Source organism: Staurois parvus, unplaced genomic scaffold (genome assembly GCF_062004578.1).
Source record: "Staurois parvus isolate SC_StPar_1 unplaced genomic scaffold, SC_StPar_1.0 ptg000192l, whole genome shotgun sequence".
In the NCBI taxonomy this organism is placed as follows: Eukaryota; Metazoa; Chordata; class Amphibia; order Anura; family Ranidae; genus Staurois; species Staurois parvus.
In genome coordinates, this window is record NW_028317988.1 from 11,689,287 (window position 1) to 11,707,143 (window position 17,857).

The following is a 17,857-nucleotide window of genomic DNA, read 5'->3' on the forward strand; positions in this document are numbered from 1 at the left end:
TTTGGCATTAATTTAAATGTAACTTGCTGCATTTTGGCAAGGGGAAGAGATACAATGACAGATTTACTAGAATTGGAGCACACAATCTGGTGCAACTCTGCATAGAAACCGATCAACGTTCAGGATTGATTGCCAAAGTTTAATTGAACAAGCTGAAATGAGAAGCTGATTGTCTACCATGCACAGCTACACCCGATTCCGAGTGCTCCAGTTTTAGTTCATCTATCCCAGGGGTGTCAAACTGGTGGCCCTCCAGCTGTTGCAAAACTACAAGTACCATCATGCCTCTGCCTTTGGGAGTCATGCTTGTAACTGTCAATCTTGCAATGCCTCATGGGACTTGTAGTTTGGCAACAGCTGGAGGGCCGCCAGTTTGACACCCGTGATCTACCCCATTAGGTCTGTAAATGTTCCATAGTAGTCCGGAAATATATGCAGACAGCTTTCATTATTAAATGATTTATATTTATATATTTATTCTCACATTTTACTTGAATTTATGTTATTTTTATGTAAAAATTTAATGTATTGTTAGATTTATTTATTTTTCACTTTAAATATTTTTAATATTCTAATCAATTATACACAAATGTGGAATACTGGACATCAAACAGACAAATAGTAACTAACTTGACACAGGAAAAAACTTAATACAGGTGGTTAACATTAAATAACATTATACTTACCTGCTCTGTGCAATGGTACTGCACAGAGCATCCCCAAACCTCCTCCTCCTCCTGTCCTTGCTCTGGGCTCCTCCTCTTCGGTCTGCCCCCCTAGCAAGCTTCTTGCTATGGAGACAGACATGGGCTCGCCCCCAAGCAGGGCTCTGTGTGTCCATAGACACACACACAGCACAGCACAATCCCACCATCCCCCTCACAGAATTTGATTGACAACAGCAGGAGATGCTGCTACCAGCTACAGGAATGTCTACTGCTGCCAGTGGCAAAGCCCATGAGACCAGGAAGAGCAGTGGATTGAAAGAAGACTCAGGTAAGTAATAGGAAGATGGAGAGGGAAAAAGACAGTTCAAGGTTTTTTTTCCTTCAAGAGACTGCCATTCAGATTTTGTTGGTTGAAGTCCCCATTTGTATGATTTTGGTCAGTTTTTATTATTTCTGGAGAATAAGTTTTATCATTTAGTGTTTCTTTAATCTAACTTTCATCCCAGAGAGAGATACTGAGTGTGTCTTCCAGTTATTTGCTACAGTTTGTTTTGATGCAACTGAGACAAAGAGAATTGGTTTTTGTGAATCCTTTTTTTTTTTTTTTTTTTGGGTTTAGGGTGTGGAAGGACGACTCTTTTAGACATCATCACATGTAAGGACGAAGGTGGGAAGATAAAATCAGGACAAATCCTTATTAATGGGAAAATAAGCACAAAGCATTTGGTGAAGAAGTGCGTAGCTCACGTCCGTCAGAATGATCAATTGTTGCCCCACCTCACTGTCCGAGAAACACTGTCATTTATTGCCAAACTCCGCCTCCCTAAATCCTTCTCAGACCAGCAGCGGAAAAAGCAGGTGAGCAGCTAATTTATGTGAATACAATCCTTTAAAGTGTTACTAAACCCACAACAGTAAATTACTCACTATGAAACCTAAGGGGTTAATCCGCTGCATTGTGTAAAAAGGCTGTTTGACCTGACTTCTCCGATTCCTTCCCTTCTTCCAGTGTCCTCCTCTTATCTTCTGGTAAGACATATCGTGTGGAGTCACTCTGCACATGCGCAGTTTGGTGTGTATTGCTAGAGAGGTTTTTTTTTCTTGGGAGAGTGCATGTGATCAGCACAGGACCAATCAGCACTGTCCAAACAGAGATCAGGGATTTTGCATCCTCCTAGAACAGAATGAAAACTCCTCCTACAAGCTTTAACATTTGCTCTGCTGGACACTGATAGAAGTCACAAGACTGATCTACTGGTACTGCTGATGAGAAAATGTATTTAGCAGTTTATGTATAAAAAAGTGCAGTGCTAAAGACACACAGTATATGTATCAAGTGAAACAATCAAGTGCAACATATAAATATATATAACACGTGCACCTATATAAAAAACAGGAAATCAGCAGGAAAATGAAGTCCATGAATAGATGTGATAATACGTGCACTAAAGTGCAATAAAATTAATCAATAATAATGTTCATGAATAGATGTGATAATACGTGCACTAAAGTGCAATAAAATTAATCAATAATAATGTTCGCGGTTGCATTTATTAGATATGTGCAATAATGTCATCAAAAGTCCATGAAAAACTGCATTCAAATAATGTCCTTATATTAATAAAGTGCAATAATGCACTTTGTGCTGATATTTTCTATTCATTCTATTCTATTTTATATATTTATTTAATTTTTTAATTTAAAAGTAAAAATGTTTTTTTCCTGCATTATTAAGGTATCATAAGTAATATAATATTATGCATATTTGGTATCATATAATATTTGGGCTGATCTTTGTCCGCCTGTTTTGGTAATTTACGATATTCATTAGTATGTCAAGCTGGTATCATGTGTTATCAGTATGACACATAATCTCTATTTATGTATTTATTAGGCAGTATTTATTCTGTATACTATCATGCATTACATTTGCTCTGATAATTTTTATACCTTTACATTATTTGTATTTTCCAATTATGTATATGTTGTTTATTAACCATTTTAATAGTCCGCAATATATCATATTATGTTCACTTTTTGATATATTAGCGACAATTTTGACTATTTGTTTTATCGTTTTACTGTTTGATATTCATTGGCACTTTTTCCAAAAACATTTTTTTCTAATAGTATCTCCGTTCAGAATAGTGTTTTTTTTTTTTTAATACTCCAATGCAGTTGTTTTACTACCCTTTCGTGATTTTACTCTATTTTATATTTTATTCCATTTCATTCCGTCTAGTCCCCCGTTTTTGACCCATTTTTCGTAAGAGATATTAGTATTGCTGCCTCTCCTTATAATATTGTAGCCATGTCCCTTATATTTCCATAATAAAGGCTGCTGTTAGATATCTTGATGATAGCTTGCCGTTTACTCTTAGTTTAACTTCATAACAATTAGCTTTTGATGTTTGTCACTTGGAAACTGGCTGCCGACATCACTTGACCAGTCTCTGATAAAATGGCCGTCGACATCACCTGACCAATAACACTCCAAGAAAATGGCGCCGTCGGATTCATTTCGTGCCTTGCGGGCTATTTAAATGGGACCCGTGCATGAAGTTGGCAATGGGCGTACCCCTGAGGATGTGCATGCGCACGAAACACGTCGAAGGGAGCCTATATTGCTGATGTCATGCCGCCACTGCCAAAGGACGGAGTGGGTGCCATTTTGGTACCTGTCACTTTTACCTTTATCACTCCCAGTGGATTTTATACTTTGCTTTGTGATTATAATAAATTACTACACTATATATGAATTTCTGGCTCTTGTGGTTGAGCTATCTTTCCTAGGACAAGGGTTCCTCCTTCCACCTATGCCTTGGTGGAGCAGTATGATTAACCCCCTGGCTGCCTTTTCACCTCCAGATGTGATATACCACATGCCTGTTATCATATACCTTCTGGTGAGTGTATATCCGTCCGAGGTGGTCCCCTGTGTGATTTATCGCACGTTCACATCCTGCACTTTGCATTATTGCACTTTATTAATATAAGGACATTATTTGAATGCAGTTGTTTGATGGACTTTTTGATTACATTATTGCACATATCTAATAAGTGCAACCGCGAACATTATTATTGAATAATTTTATTGCACTTTAGTGCACGTATTATCACATCTATTCATGGACATTTTTCTGTTTTTTATATATGTGCAAGTTTTATATATATTTATATGTTGCACTTGATTGTTTCACTTGATACATATACTGTGTGTCTTTAGTGCTGCACTTTTTTATACATATAATTGTGGGGATTGTTACCCATACCTTGTGTGCTAGCTGCTTTATTACTGTCACTAGCGCTCGCCTGTATACTGTATATATATTTAGCAGTTAATATTTACTAAAATAATTGCGCTTCCGTGTTTTGTGTACTGTGGGAGACCAGATATAGTGAATGCAGTGTCCTGGGAGACCAGATATAGTGAATGCAGAGTCCTGGGAGACCAGATATAGTGAATGCAGGGTCCTGGGAGACCAGATATAGTGAATGCAGGGTCCGGGGAGACTAGATATAGTGAATGCAGGGTCCGGGGAGACCGGATATAGTGAATGCAGGGTCCGGGGAGACCGGATATAGTGAATGCAGGGTCCGGGGAGACCGGATATAGTGAATGCAGGGTCCGGGGAGACCAGATATAGTGACTGCAGGGTCTGGGGAGACCAGATATAGTGAATGCAGGGTCCTGGGAGACCAGATATAGTGAATGCAGGGTCCGGGGAGACCAGAGATAGTGACTGCAGGGTCGGGGGAGACCAGATATAGTGACTGCAAGGTACGGGGACACCAGATATAGTGAATGCAGGGTCGGGGGGGGGGACCAGATATAGTGAATGCAGAATCCCGGGAGACCAGATATAGTGAATGCAGGGTCCGGGGAGAGCGGATATAGTGAATGCAGGGTCCTGGGAGACCAGATATCGTGAATGCAGGGTTCGGGGAGACCAGATATAGTGAATGCAGAGTCCTGGGTTTAGCAACACTTTAGGTGTATTCAGTCTTATACATTCTGTTATATTAACTGCATTTACAGAGTAAATATTTTTTTTCTCTTAACTGTTATTTATTAGATCTGCAAAAAATTAATATATTGCAGCCCACCAGTCTATAGATGTGGTGGCTGTATTAGTTTTGTTTCAGGATTTTTACTTTTTATTATTCAACATGTAATATATTGCAGCTTACCAGTCCTTAGATGTGATGGCTGCATTTGTTTTATTTTTGTTTTACTTTTTTCCCTTTATTTTCACCTGGTGCTCTGGCAAATAACATGCTTCCTGTCCTTGGGTGGCTAAACACAATCCACTGTATCTATGGAGGGAACCATGGTTGTCACCCAGGCTTCTCTCCTTATCTGGACTACAAATATGTCTTTCTCTATTCATCTCCACTACGTGGGGAGAAGGGAATTAGTAGTTTACAGAAGACAGCTTGGATGCATGTCTGTGCTCTCAGTTCATTTCACAGGAAGTGACTAGAACACAGAATTTCTGGCAAAATCAATATATATCTTCTGTACTTACTAAAAATGTTCAAATACAGCCACCACAACCAAGAACTGATAGGTAGCAATATAATAACATTTTGTTCTTGGGTTTAGATATAAATGTGGTAATGGAGATGTGGCTTTAGAAATGATACCTGGAATATGATTTCTGCCAGTTTTCAAGAACTTTATTTGTGTTCAGTAAAATTAGTAAAAAGAATCCTCACCAGCACACCAAGGTATAGTTTTAGTAAGCAAAATAGACCCTCCCCTGGAGTGTGCAAAGTAGAAAACGTGGAAGGAATGGGAGATCTGAGGCCCTTTTAACGTCATTACCTTCAAACCAGTCAAATGAATTTCTTGGAGTAAAATAATATGTGGTTTCATTCTTTTGAACTTGTTTAAAAATCAAGGACCCCTTAACTCTAGAGCTCAGGCCCCTGATGTTCAGCATCAACAATTTGAAACTCACGACTGGTTACAATGAAGTGATGATCCAAAAAGGGATCTTGACCATAGAGGGGAAGGACGCACCTTCGTACAGTAGGGAACACCTAGGTACAGTTAAAGTCTTGTCCTTTAATCACATAAAGCAACAGGTATCACATGCTGATGTTTCAGGATCTTGTATGATCTCTTTATCAAGGGGGTCCCAAAACATTAGCGTGTGATGCTTGTTGCTTTATGTCAATGAAAGAGAAGACTGTACCTAGACTTAGATGTTCTGGTGAAGATTATTTTTTCCTTATGATTGGTGCTATCTACCAGTTCAGTACCGCACCCTGAATAAACTGTGGGCAAGTCTATAAGGTGTACAATGTATGCAATACAACTTCAGTACTGAATGTGAGCTGAAACTGGAACTATACAGGCCTGTCCCAATTGTTTGTCCCTCCAGCATATTATCTCAGTCTGTAGCCCATTATTTTCCAGCTCTAATGAAGGGGAACCACTAAAACTGAAACACGATAGGTGATTTTAATTAACACAAATGAATTGAAAAAGTTTTGGTTTTAGGCACTCTTTAACCTAAATCCTTAAGTGCTGTTTGTGAACATTGTATGTTAATTTCTTGTAAGGTGGAAGACGTTATAGCAGAGCTCAGGTTACGACAATGTGCAAACACTAAAGTGGGGAATGAGTACACACGAGGAGTGTCTGGAGGAGAGAGGAGAAGAGTCAGCATTGCTGTCCAACTTCTGTGGAACCCTGGTAAGAAGCCTGAAGTTAGCAATTATGTTACCAGTTATGAACCAGCTACAGCTTTAAAGTGAATCTGTTGCCAGGTTATGGGCATTCATTTACATATTGTTAACCAATTGTAAATAAGCTTCAAAATAAGTCCTCAATGACCTTTGTAGCTACAGGCACTGTGGTGCAATCCATCTTTAGAATTCACAGCCAACGCATTGAAGTCACTGTGGTTGATTTACCAAAACTACAAACACTGTAGAGCAATTCACTTTAAAAATTCACAACAAAAGCATCAAAGCCACTGTAGAGCATTCAGTCATCAAAATTCACAGCAAATCATTGAAGCCATTGTGGTTGATTTACTAAGGCAAATAGGTTGCTTACTTTGCAAATAACTTTTTCCTTAGCTTAGTGAATGTAGGAAAATTCACTTTGCAATCACAATCAAGGAAAAAAAAAAGTATTTTTGTTTGTACATGATTTCATGTACAAAGCTTTACCTCCAAATCCCCTTGCAAAGAGAAAATACACTCACAGTGACAACAGTAAATGAGCCTTAAAACAAGCCCTCCCTGACTTTTTTTTTTAGTTCCAAGCACTGTAGAGCAATTCAGCTTCAAAATTCACAGCAGAAGCATTGAAGTCATCGTGGCTGATTTACAAAAAAAGGCAAATAGGCTCTTCACTTTTACATTGAATTTTCACTTTGCAAGGGCCTTTTCCCCTACCTTATTGAATGTGGAGAAAATTCACTTTGTAGAGAATACCGTCACATGCATGGAAAATACAACAACAGTATTTTGCTACATGATTGGATGATGGAAGTCAGCAGAGCCTTACCTCCATCAGTAAGCTAAGGGGAAATTCCCTTGTAAAGTGAAATTTCATTTACAGTTAACAGCCTATTTGCCTTTTGTAAATCAACAAAATTTCTCATAATTGGATTGTAAAAAGACTGTATGCTAAGGATTGTCAGTATTCTCACATCTCAAAATCCTCAAACCCCAACCACTTTCAGTTAATTTCTCTTTTTTCTTGCAGGCATCTTGATTCTTGATGAGCCTACCTCTGGCTTGGACAGTTTCACAGCTCACAATCTTGTGATAACGTTGTCCAGGCTCGCCAGGGGAAACCGTTTGGTATTATTGTCAATCCATCAGCCCCGCTCTGATATATTCCAACTTTTTGACTTGGTTCTCCTACTATCGTCAGGAGCCACAATCTATTCTGGAACAGCAAAAGACATGGTGCTGTATTTCACTTCTATAGGCTATCCATGCCCAAGATACAGCAACCCTGCCGATTTCTATGGTAAGTCAATTTAAAATCTGCAACAATCATCTTTGGCTGCTAGAATACAGATGATTTATACTACAGTACATGCCCCCCATTTATTAGGGGTTTCAGAGATTTGGAATTTTAAAGAGATTTCCACTCACTTGACTCTGCCATTTGGGGAGGAAGGGAAACATCTCACCAATGGAGACAAAAACTGCAGAAAACAACTTGAATGAAAAAGGCTAGAATCAATTTAATTTTCTTGGCTTTCTATGGCCGTGTCTGGAAAAGATCTAACTTCTTATCCAGATGATACCACCTATATCAGGATGGGACAGGGTGTCAGCAGGAGAAATCTTTTGGACAGGGACACCTGTCCAAATTGCATAGCAATATAGGCCTAAAACTGATTTTGCCTCTTCTCCAAGCTACTTAGGTGAATTAAAGGTGATCAAAGGTTATTAAGAGATTTTATTGCCCTACAAGTCTGAAAAATGCTGTAGAGTCAACTGGGTAGGTGAAATGGGATTTAAATGGCTCCATAGGACTAGAGGAAATCCTTTCAACTACCCTACACCTGTTCTTGTGCCACAAATGGTCCCTGATTAACCTCATTATTGTATTTTTTTAATTAGACCACAATAAAAAGGTCAAATAGAAAAAAGGGGAAAAATCTCAAATACAAGAAAAAAACACTACATAGAATAAACTAACCTGCCCTAATTGCTCCTTAAAATCTCACACCCTCTAAACAAAGTAAAAAAAGACGAGCAAATTTGCAATTGAGGGTCGATTTTTAACTGAACTTTTGTTTGAATAGAGTTATATAACTGTTGCAATATAACTCTAACTTTATACAGGAAATGTCTGGATTTTTCTTTTTTTTTTTGGACTCCAAACAGTATTTTGTAAACTGTCTGTTTGAATTTTTGTTTTACAAAAATTTTGGGGGTTGATTGACTAAAGGCACATAGGTTGTTCATTTTGCAAGAGTAGTTGCAGGGAATTTGCCCAGAATTTGGTGATTGCGATGAAATTTAACTTTGCAAAAAATGAGAGGCAAAAAAGCAGCATTTTTCCCTGCAAGTGATTGGATGATGGAAGTCAACAGAGCTTCAACTCCTTCACTAAGCTGTGAAAATTCCTTTGCAAATGAAATAGCCTTCTTGCCTTTAGAGAATCAACCCCTTTGAGTATATAAGTGTTTCCCCAACTCCTTGTGTACAATGATCTCCCCCTTACTCTTTATTAGTTGATCTCACCAGCATTGACCAGCGATCCAGAGATCAGGAGATGGAATGCTTGGAGAGAACCAGATCTCTGGCTGATATTTTCCAACAAAAAGTGAAAGATTTTGATGATTTTCTATGGAAAGCCCAAGATGAAAACAGAGAACAAACCTTCAGTGAGACCCGGTATGTTTGTGCGACGCTGTAGCATTTCTAGCCTCCAGTTGCAGGCTTATTGCGTTGCATTAACTGTCCCCCTGTGTTTTGGCTGCTGTATATGATAGTGCTAAAGTGGCTTTAGCTCACACCAGTTAAATGTCTATACCAAGTTCATAGTTCTTAGGTACGGTCTATATCATCCCCTCCTGCCTGAAATTAAACCTCCAACTTGTAGCTACTGTTAATGCTTAACTAACATACCCTCCTCATACCAATTGTATATTTATCGAGTTCTTGCAGCTGCTGCCTGCTACAGAGTTTAGCACCTGCTATCCTGCCAGCATGGATCTTTGTCTCACTGACTATACATGCACAATAGAATCCCGTAGACCCCTATGAAGCTGTCTTCCAGGCCAGGAGACTCTCAAAAGATGGTCCAATTAAAGTGTATTGGGAGTCATTGAGCACATGTGGACAGCTGAAGGAAGATGAAGGCTGGTAGGCTGTGGCTGCAAGAAACAATAAGTTTGCAGTTTTGTTTGAAAGTATACTTGCTCTTTAGGATGCATTTCCATACAAGGGTGTGTGGCCCTTAACTAACAAGATGGAATAATCAACTAAGGTCTGCCTGCTGCTGCCCTAAACTTTGATTGCTTAAGCTATGGAATGTGGCCTTATCAGGACCTGGACCTAACTCCAGAGTGTTGGTCTCTTTGCAATATTAAAATGATATTAATAAGAATGATAATTGTTAAAAGTGGAAGAATCTTTCATGTCAACAAGTTTGTAATATTGACTGAGACATTATGGTCTTAAAGTGGAGCTCCACCCAAAAGGGGAAGTTCCGCATTAAAGTCTGGTCCCCAGCTCCCCATTAAGGATTTGCACCTTGGGGGACGGGTACCCGAATTTGACAGGTACCCGCTCCCACTTCCGCTCCGATCGCCTAGGTGATCAGAAGTGGAAGGTGTCCTCACTTCCTCCCTCCCCGTAGTCTTTTGGGACACGTGACAGGTCCCAGAAGACAACAGGACCATTCAGAAAGCGCAGCGCTATTCATGCATGCGCAGTGGGTACCCGGCTGTGAAGCCACAAGCTGTCACAGCCGGGTGCCCACACTGAAGATGCCGGTGCCGGGGAATGAAGACGGCTGGTAAAACAGGCTGCAGGGGAGACACCGCGTGACCAAGGGACAGGTGAATGTGTGTTTTTTAAAAGTCAGCAGCTATAGTTTTTGTAGCTGCTGACCTCTATTTTTTTACAGAGCGAGTGGAACTGTGCTTTTATAGGGTATCATGGGTGGTATTCACCATTTGATTAACTATGCCTCTGTTTTCTGAGCAAACTTATTTTCCGCTCCTTTTTTCCTCTAGCATGCCAACCCCTCCAATGGACAAAGTAATTACTATTGATAAACATGAAAAGGATGAGCTACCTAAAGGAATTCACCAATTCTCAGTACTGATAAGGTATGCACCTTTGGATTATATACAATATATTAATATTTTGAGCTTCCTAAAATGTAGCTGAAATATATTAGTAACGATTTGAGGTTTACCATCCACCAACTTTACTAACCCGACTCCATAAAAATACAAAATTATATCTAAAGCCAAAACTTTTTACATTTTATATAGGGAGGGGTTAAAACACTTATTATATTTGTTTGCTTTCCCATTGAGGTAATTTCCCTTAACTTTCTGTTCTATAGATACAACAGGCAGAGGAGATCACTCCAAATCCATTCTTTTGAAAGTTGTCAACAAAAAGTGTCCCCATTGGCAGATTTCCCCTCTATTCCTGTACTGGTGATAACTCAGAATTTTGGAGTATATTCAAAACTAAATAAATTAAGTTTGGCTTTACTGTGACCCCAAAGAAACCCATAGAGTGCCGCTCCAAGTGCCAAAAAGTCTTGTGACTCCACTGCTAATGGGTGTTGGCATCCAGTAAGAGCTCGCTATAACTGCATGTGTAAGAATTGGACAGCTGCACACCAACAGACAGCCCAGTCCTGTTGTAAAAGTTCAAGTTCATCCTGTCTCCGCCAAAGCCATGCACCTTTAATGTGTTTCAGCTTCCCACAGAACTAATTGTAGAGTACGTTTGGCTTTAGACACATTTCAAGTGCAATTTGAGCTTTTATTCTTGTTTTGATGAGAATTAGAAATAGTTAAAATGTTCAAAAGTAAGAAATTTCTTATATATGGTAATTTAAACAACTTTCAGAAAGTTTAGTCCCCTCCTGCTCTGTCCAAATCTAAATACAGTTGTAACTGAAATAACATGTTGATCCATATTATTCAAAATTGTAGTTTAAAGAAAAACGTTATTGCTTTATGACCAACAGCATTTAAAATAATTATTAGGTTTCCAAAGTTTATAAAAATCTTTTATTTAATTTCCTTAATTCCAAGATGAGAGAACAAGTGGGATATGCTGGAAGAGGACTGCGCTGGAAGTATAAAACCTGTATAATAAAAATAATTACAATTGGACAACTGGCAATTAGATTACAAAATCAAACATGATAGATTTTCACAGATTTATAATTGTCTTTGATGAGGTTTCAGAAATAGAAATGCTATTAAGATATTTTATTCGGTATGCAGAAAAGTTCCGACGACACACAAATCTATCTCTCAACCCCCCACCTCACCTCCTCGGTCTCTGCCCGAATCACACAGCTACTGATCGACATATCAGACTGGATGTCGCTCCACTTCCTTAAACTGAACCTCTCCAAAACCGAGTTTCTTGTCTTCCCCCCAGCCCAGACACCACCCCCCATTGACTTCTCCGTCACATCCAACAACGCCACCATCAAACCCGCCCCGCAGGCCAGAGTACTTGGTGTCATTCTGGACTCCAACCTATCCTTCCAGCCCCAAGTCCAATCTTTACCAAACTCATGCAGACTCCACCTCCGCAACATCGCCAAAATATGCGTGTTCCTAACCCCAGAAACCACTAAACAGCTCATCCACTGCCTCATCATATCACGACTTGACTACTGCAACTCCCTCCTCACTGGCCTGCTTCGCCGCTGGCTATCCCCGCTTCAGTCGATCTTGAATACGGCTGCCAGACTCATTCACCTTTCCAACCGCTCCATCTCCGCCACCCCCCTCTGCCAATCCCTCCACTGGCTTCCGATTGCGCAACGGATCAAATTCAAAATCCTAACACTGACGTACAAAGCCGTCCACCATACTGCCCCGAACTACATCACTGACCTAATATCCAAGTACCGCCCAGCACGCACACTCCGCTCCTCACAAGACCTCCTTCTCTCTAGTTCCCTGGTCTCCTCCTCCCATGCCCGCCTCCAGGACTTCTCCAGGGTGTCACCCATCCTCTGGAACTCCCTGCCCCAATCCATCAGATTATCACCTACTCTCCTCTCCTTTAGGTGCACCCTGAAAACCCATCTCTTCAGGGAAGCCTACCCCACCCCCTGCTAACTTGCCGACCTCCTCCACTCTTCCTACCACTCCATCCCCCACAGCTATCTCCTCCTGTACCACTATCCCCTCCCTCCTAGATTGTAAGCTCAAAAGAGCAGGGCCCTCAATCCCCTCATGTTTTGCATTGTATTGGTATTGTTCTGTCACATGTTCTGTCCCCCTTTGTAATGTACAGCGCTGAGCGAACCATTGGCGCTTTATAAATACTGTATTATAATAATAATAATAATAATAGTATGTTCTAGGTTTTCAATAAAGTTCTTTTACTGGTGTCAGACTATTTACTGGATCTTTTAAACTGTATATATATCTATTTAGGGGTAGATTAGATTATTGTATGTGAAAAGACAAAGAGAGGGAGTACGGGCCTAGTGCATTACCTTTAAAAATGAGATTTATTGTTAAAAAGTAAAATACTTACATGAGAAATAAAAGCAAATGGAAAACATGTCACAAGAAATGCAGTGTGGCCCAAGACCACTGAAGGTAGTCTGGTGGGGGACTGTAGACCTCTGGCTAGCTGATTTCTGACGCGTTTTGAGGTTGTACCTCAGGCATAGCTGATGGCTGACGTGTTTTGAGGTTGTACCTCAGGAAGAGGTACAACCTCGAAACACGTCAGTCATCAGCTATCCAGAGGTCTACAGTCCCCCACCAGACTACCTTCAGTGGTCTTTGACCACACTGCATTTTTTGTACCATGCTTTCCATTTGATTTTATTTCTCTTGTAAATATTTTACTTTTTGTCAATAAATCTCATTTTTAAAGGTAATGCACTAGGCCCGTGCACCCTCTCTTTGTATTTTCACATACAGTTCTCTTTGGATTTTCCTGGTCCGTTGAGGGCAGCAAGGCTTGCATTCCTTTCATACACATGTGGGGATATTGCCATTCTGGAGTCCACTGTCCAGCGCAGGAGCACAGGCATTCCGTTGCTTTTTTCTTCCTAGTAGATTAGATTATGATACACTGAAGTTGAGCTTTATCTGGTTTTTATGTTTTTTCTTTATTATATACATGCAGACAGTTCCCTCATAATTTACATATGTACTGTGGTTGTTTTGGTTTTGTAAAAAAATTTTTTATTCTTCCCTTTTTGTCGTGAGGACACATTTTCTCAATTTTTCTGACTATATAATAATTATAGAGGATTGTGGTAATACACCATTAACAGTTTCAAAAATGGTCTGATTATTGCAAGGGAGCCATCTCCCTAATTATACTTATAAGAAATAAATAGATCAGATTGGGATTTTTAAGGCACCAACAGAGCACACAATCCTTGCTTTAAAAAAATAAAGTGCGTTTGCAATTTTTTTTTTTAGACATGTATTATGTGTTCTATTGGTGCCTTTAAAAATCCCAATCTGACCTCTTTATTTCTCCACCATTAACAGTTATTTTTATAGGTCTTATATAGTTTAAGTGGCACCCAATCTTCTATTTGCAGTTTGTGCCTTTTTACAAAAACGGAAATCATCCTGTGAATGTCAGTTTTCATCTTGTAATTTGATCTCTAGTAAAGATTTGTAAGAGATTTCTCTTTTGTATTCTTTTCCTCTTTAGTCGTCATGTTTCAAATGATTTGCGGGATCTGACAACATTGCTTATCCATGGCGTTGAGGCTCTTTTGATGGCGCTGTTAATTGGGTTTCTGTATTACGGACAAGGTGGAAATCCACTCTCCATACAAGATACAGTTGCACTGCTGTTCATGAAAGGCTCACTCACGCCCTTTGCTGTTGTCCTGGACGTAGTTGCAAAATGTGAGTAGATTGAGTAAGCAGTTGGTACTATCATGCCAGCAAGTTCATTTTTTTTTCTTAAAATCTAAGAAGCTAATTTACAATTTAACTTGATGGGGGTTGGAGATATTGAGAATCGCAAGTAGCCATCCCCCATCTGTTATATAAAGTGCTGCTTTAATAGGAAAGCAAGCATGTGACTAGTCACAACTCCAGTCTTCTTTCCTGCATTTAAATTAATTAGCCTCATTGCGGTTGATTTATTAAAGGCAAATAGGTTGTTCTCTTTGCAAGGACATTGTCCTAAGAGCTTAGTGAATGAAGTGAAGATTTGCTGACTTCCATCAACCAATCATTCGCAAGCAAAAATGCATTTATTTTTTTCTTGCATGTGATTGGATATTGTGAAACAACACATTCACAAAGCTCTGGGGAAACTCCCTTGCAAAGTGCAACTTCACAAACAAACATTTCCCAGCACACTTCCCTGCTAGCTTGCTAAAATACCCTGTCTTACAATTTATAATAAAGACAAAGGGTTGGCTGAACACATTTGCAAATATATGTTTAGGCAGCAGTGCCCACATCAAGGCTCCTCTGTATACTGCAGTCCTAACTGAATAGATAAAGGGCATGTTTGTTTGGAGGGAGCCCACTCCTCCTCAAAGGTACAGGGACAAGCTGGACACCCAACAAGAGCACAATGACAGCTGAAGGCATTCAGAGTGTCCCTGCACCAATTCCAGCCGATAAGGTGTGCAAACAAATGACAACTGCCCCAATCTATAACTAACCTCTTCAGTAAGGTGGCCATGGAAGGGCAACATACATCAAAAATGTCCTAGCACGCTTACCAGGTAGCCTACAAAAAGAGAAAATTGACCCTGTCTAACAATTCACGTTAAAGACAGAGGGTTAGTTTCATACATCTTCAAATATAAGCGTAAACTGCAGTGCCCACGTCAAGGCAAAGTGCAACTTCCCTTATAAATTGAGCAGCCTATTTGCCTTCTGTAAATCAACCTGAATCTCTGCATCAGGACTTGTGTCAGGACTTATTTCACCTGCATGGTGCATTGTTGCTACCAGAACAGAAGAGTGCAGTTCCAATGGCCATCAACGGGTGTCTCCCAGCAACCAGTTGATCTCAGTAAATAGTCTCCACCTGATACTGGCCGCTGGGAAAGTATATAATCCCTCCCCTAGTTGTTATCCATGCTTTCAGTGTTTTGTTTGCTATCCGTATTATTATTATTATTCAGGGTTTATATAGCACCAACAGCTGATCCCTGCCATCTCCTGTACCTTGTATCCAATACCCTGTATCCTGTTCCCCTTGTTCCCAGTCCCAGTCCTGGTCATACCCTATTTATTTCAGCTTCCATCCATTTATATAGTGTATGTAGTGCCCCTCTAGTTAGCCAGGTTTATAGTTAGGCTGAATAGCAGCCTGGTATGAGTCAGCCTGGGATGAGTCAGCCAGGTGACTTTAGGTCAAAGCTGAGGGCTCTGCATGTCAGTTCCTTGATTCCTCCCCCTGCTCTAGAAGCTTGAGAAGTTTCTAGAAGGCAGTGGGTGGGGGGTGAGAAGGGGCTGATCTGCATACTCAGAGGACTCTGACCAAATCCCCAAGCAGGAGGCTTGGCATGGGATCAGGGCAGCCCTTAAGTATGGGAGAGCATGATCAGAAAGTGGTCAGTGTCAGGTGAAAGATTATGTGAGAAGGCTTGAGTGTGGAGCCTGGAAGGGGGCCCAGTAAGGCACCTACCTGCAGACAGGAGCTGGGAAGGAGGATCTCTCAGCCTCAACCGTCCCCTGAGACAGGACAGCCTGGGAAGCAGGGAAGGAGCCAGCCCAACATAAGGCCTGAAGGCAGCCACCCAACTAGCTTACATGAGAGGACTAAGTGAGTAATCCTGAACCCCCTGGGGAGAGGGCAGTCAGGTGGCAAACCCAGCTAGATCCTCATTTGGGGCTATTTTACTACAGTGGCAGTTTCTGAATCCCCTTGCTCAGGGATTCCCTAAGGCAGCTGGGTGAAGAGGAAATTTCATCTGGGTCTGGGGAGGTGCACCAGCTCTTCTAGGAGAGACTGTTTGCCTATGGACTTGTACATAGTTGCTAAGGAGTTTGTCCTCAAGTTTCTACAGTTCCTTGGGCATCCCATACACCTCTCAACCCCATTCAAGGTCAATACCCTTAATAAAACATAAAACCAAGCTCAAGGACTGTTTACTGACTTTGTGTGCCAATGTGGAAGAAAAATACATGTTGCCTGGTTGTGCAGGACTATAGGGGGACTCAAAAACTCAGCGACTCTGAAGGGGGTAGTGCTACATACATTTTCAAGCTCTAGTGTGGAAAATTGTTTTGCAGTAACCAACACATTCTGCACTAAATGAAAATGTTCGGGGCAGTAAAAGCGGTTGGGAGTCTGATCCCCCTGCCGTAGAAGGGACCTAGTCACATCTTTAATTCCTGCACTATAGATCTTTTTGTGAGCTCCACAGAAAAAAATTTTGCTCTGTTCTCTATAACAGAGATACTAGACAGGTCAAGTATAAATAAATGCCTACTGTGGAAACATCAGCTTTTTTTGTATATGTATGGTTTCATGGCTCAGAGCTTGCATTAGGAGACATGACTAGCTTTTTTTTTTTTTTGCACAGGGAACATCTTGTTGATTAACCCTTCCACATCTATAGAGTGCCAGATAATAAGCTGGAAATAAAACATTATTTTAAATATTTTTGTTTCAGGTCATTCAGAAAGAGCAATGCTTTATCATGAGATGGAAGATGGATTATATTCTATTACTCCCTATTTTTTTGCTAAGGTAAATTTTACTCCATTGTTCTTGTTTTTTTGGGTTTTTTAATGGCAATATTTAAAAGACAAGCACGATTCTCAGATGTCTTCAAGGTAAACTCCTTCTATCCTGGTGACCAGGACAAACAGAGGCTGTGCATCTTCCCAGTGTGGAAACAGATGACAATAACCTGATAAGTGTTCTAACCCTTCTATATTCTACCTAAAATGAATAATTTTGATTTTACATATACTTTAAATTATCAAATTGAATGTAACATCAATTTTAGTGAAAATATGTTTTTCTCCAGTTGTTTATTAGTTATAGTAGTGGTCTCTAAACTGCAGCCCTTTGCTTGCCTTTATCCGGACCTTGAGGCATTAGTCCTGCCACGGACACCAAAAATGGAGCATAATTCCTGCCACGGACACCTACAATGGGGCACTTATCCCCCCACTGACACCAAGTATTTCTCCCCCTAATACCAAAGATCTGGCATTGTTTACTCCCATTCCGCACACTCTAGTCCCCCTAAACTCTGGAGAGCAGTAAACTGGCCTTTCTTTAGAAAGTTTGGAGACCCCTGAGTCATAGCATGGAATTGGTGTTAAATGGGGCTAGTATCATCGAAGGAAGTAATGTCACACTACCCCAAGATTAGTAATGAGTGGAACTGAGAATTTTTATTTCCCAAAAATATTGTAAAAAAAAAAAGATATTAGTCTCTGATGTAGCCATATTCTGGTCAGTGGCAACATAGCAAGAGACCATGGTGCTACCACATACATATTCATTGTTGGCTCCCCTAATCATTT

The 17,857-nt window shown here is 40.3% G+C and overlaps 1 protein-coding gene across 1 annotated transcript in view; it reads left to right on the forward strand.

Moving 5' to 3' along the window:
- ABCG8 (ATP binding cassette subfamily G member 8) overlaps positions 1-17,857 on the forward strand; it is a 33,363-nt gene that overhangs the window by 7,983 nt on the left and 7,523 nt on the right. Inside the window, exons 4-10 of the mRNA XM_089677847.1 lie at positions 1,288-1,526; positions 6,240-6,372; positions 7,396-7,665; positions 8,885-9,047; positions 10,394-10,489; positions 14,055-14,254; positions 16,993-17,069. Of these exons, the coding sequence (XP_089533973.1) occupies positions 1,288-1,526; positions 6,240-6,372; positions 7,396-7,665; positions 8,885-9,047; positions 10,394-10,489; positions 14,055-14,254; positions 16,993-17,069 (1,178 nt within the window). The remainder of the gene's footprint in view (positions 1-1,287; positions 1,527-6,239; positions 6,373-7,395; positions 7,666-8,884; positions 9,048-10,393; positions 10,490-14,054; positions 14,255-16,992; positions 17,070-17,857) is intronic.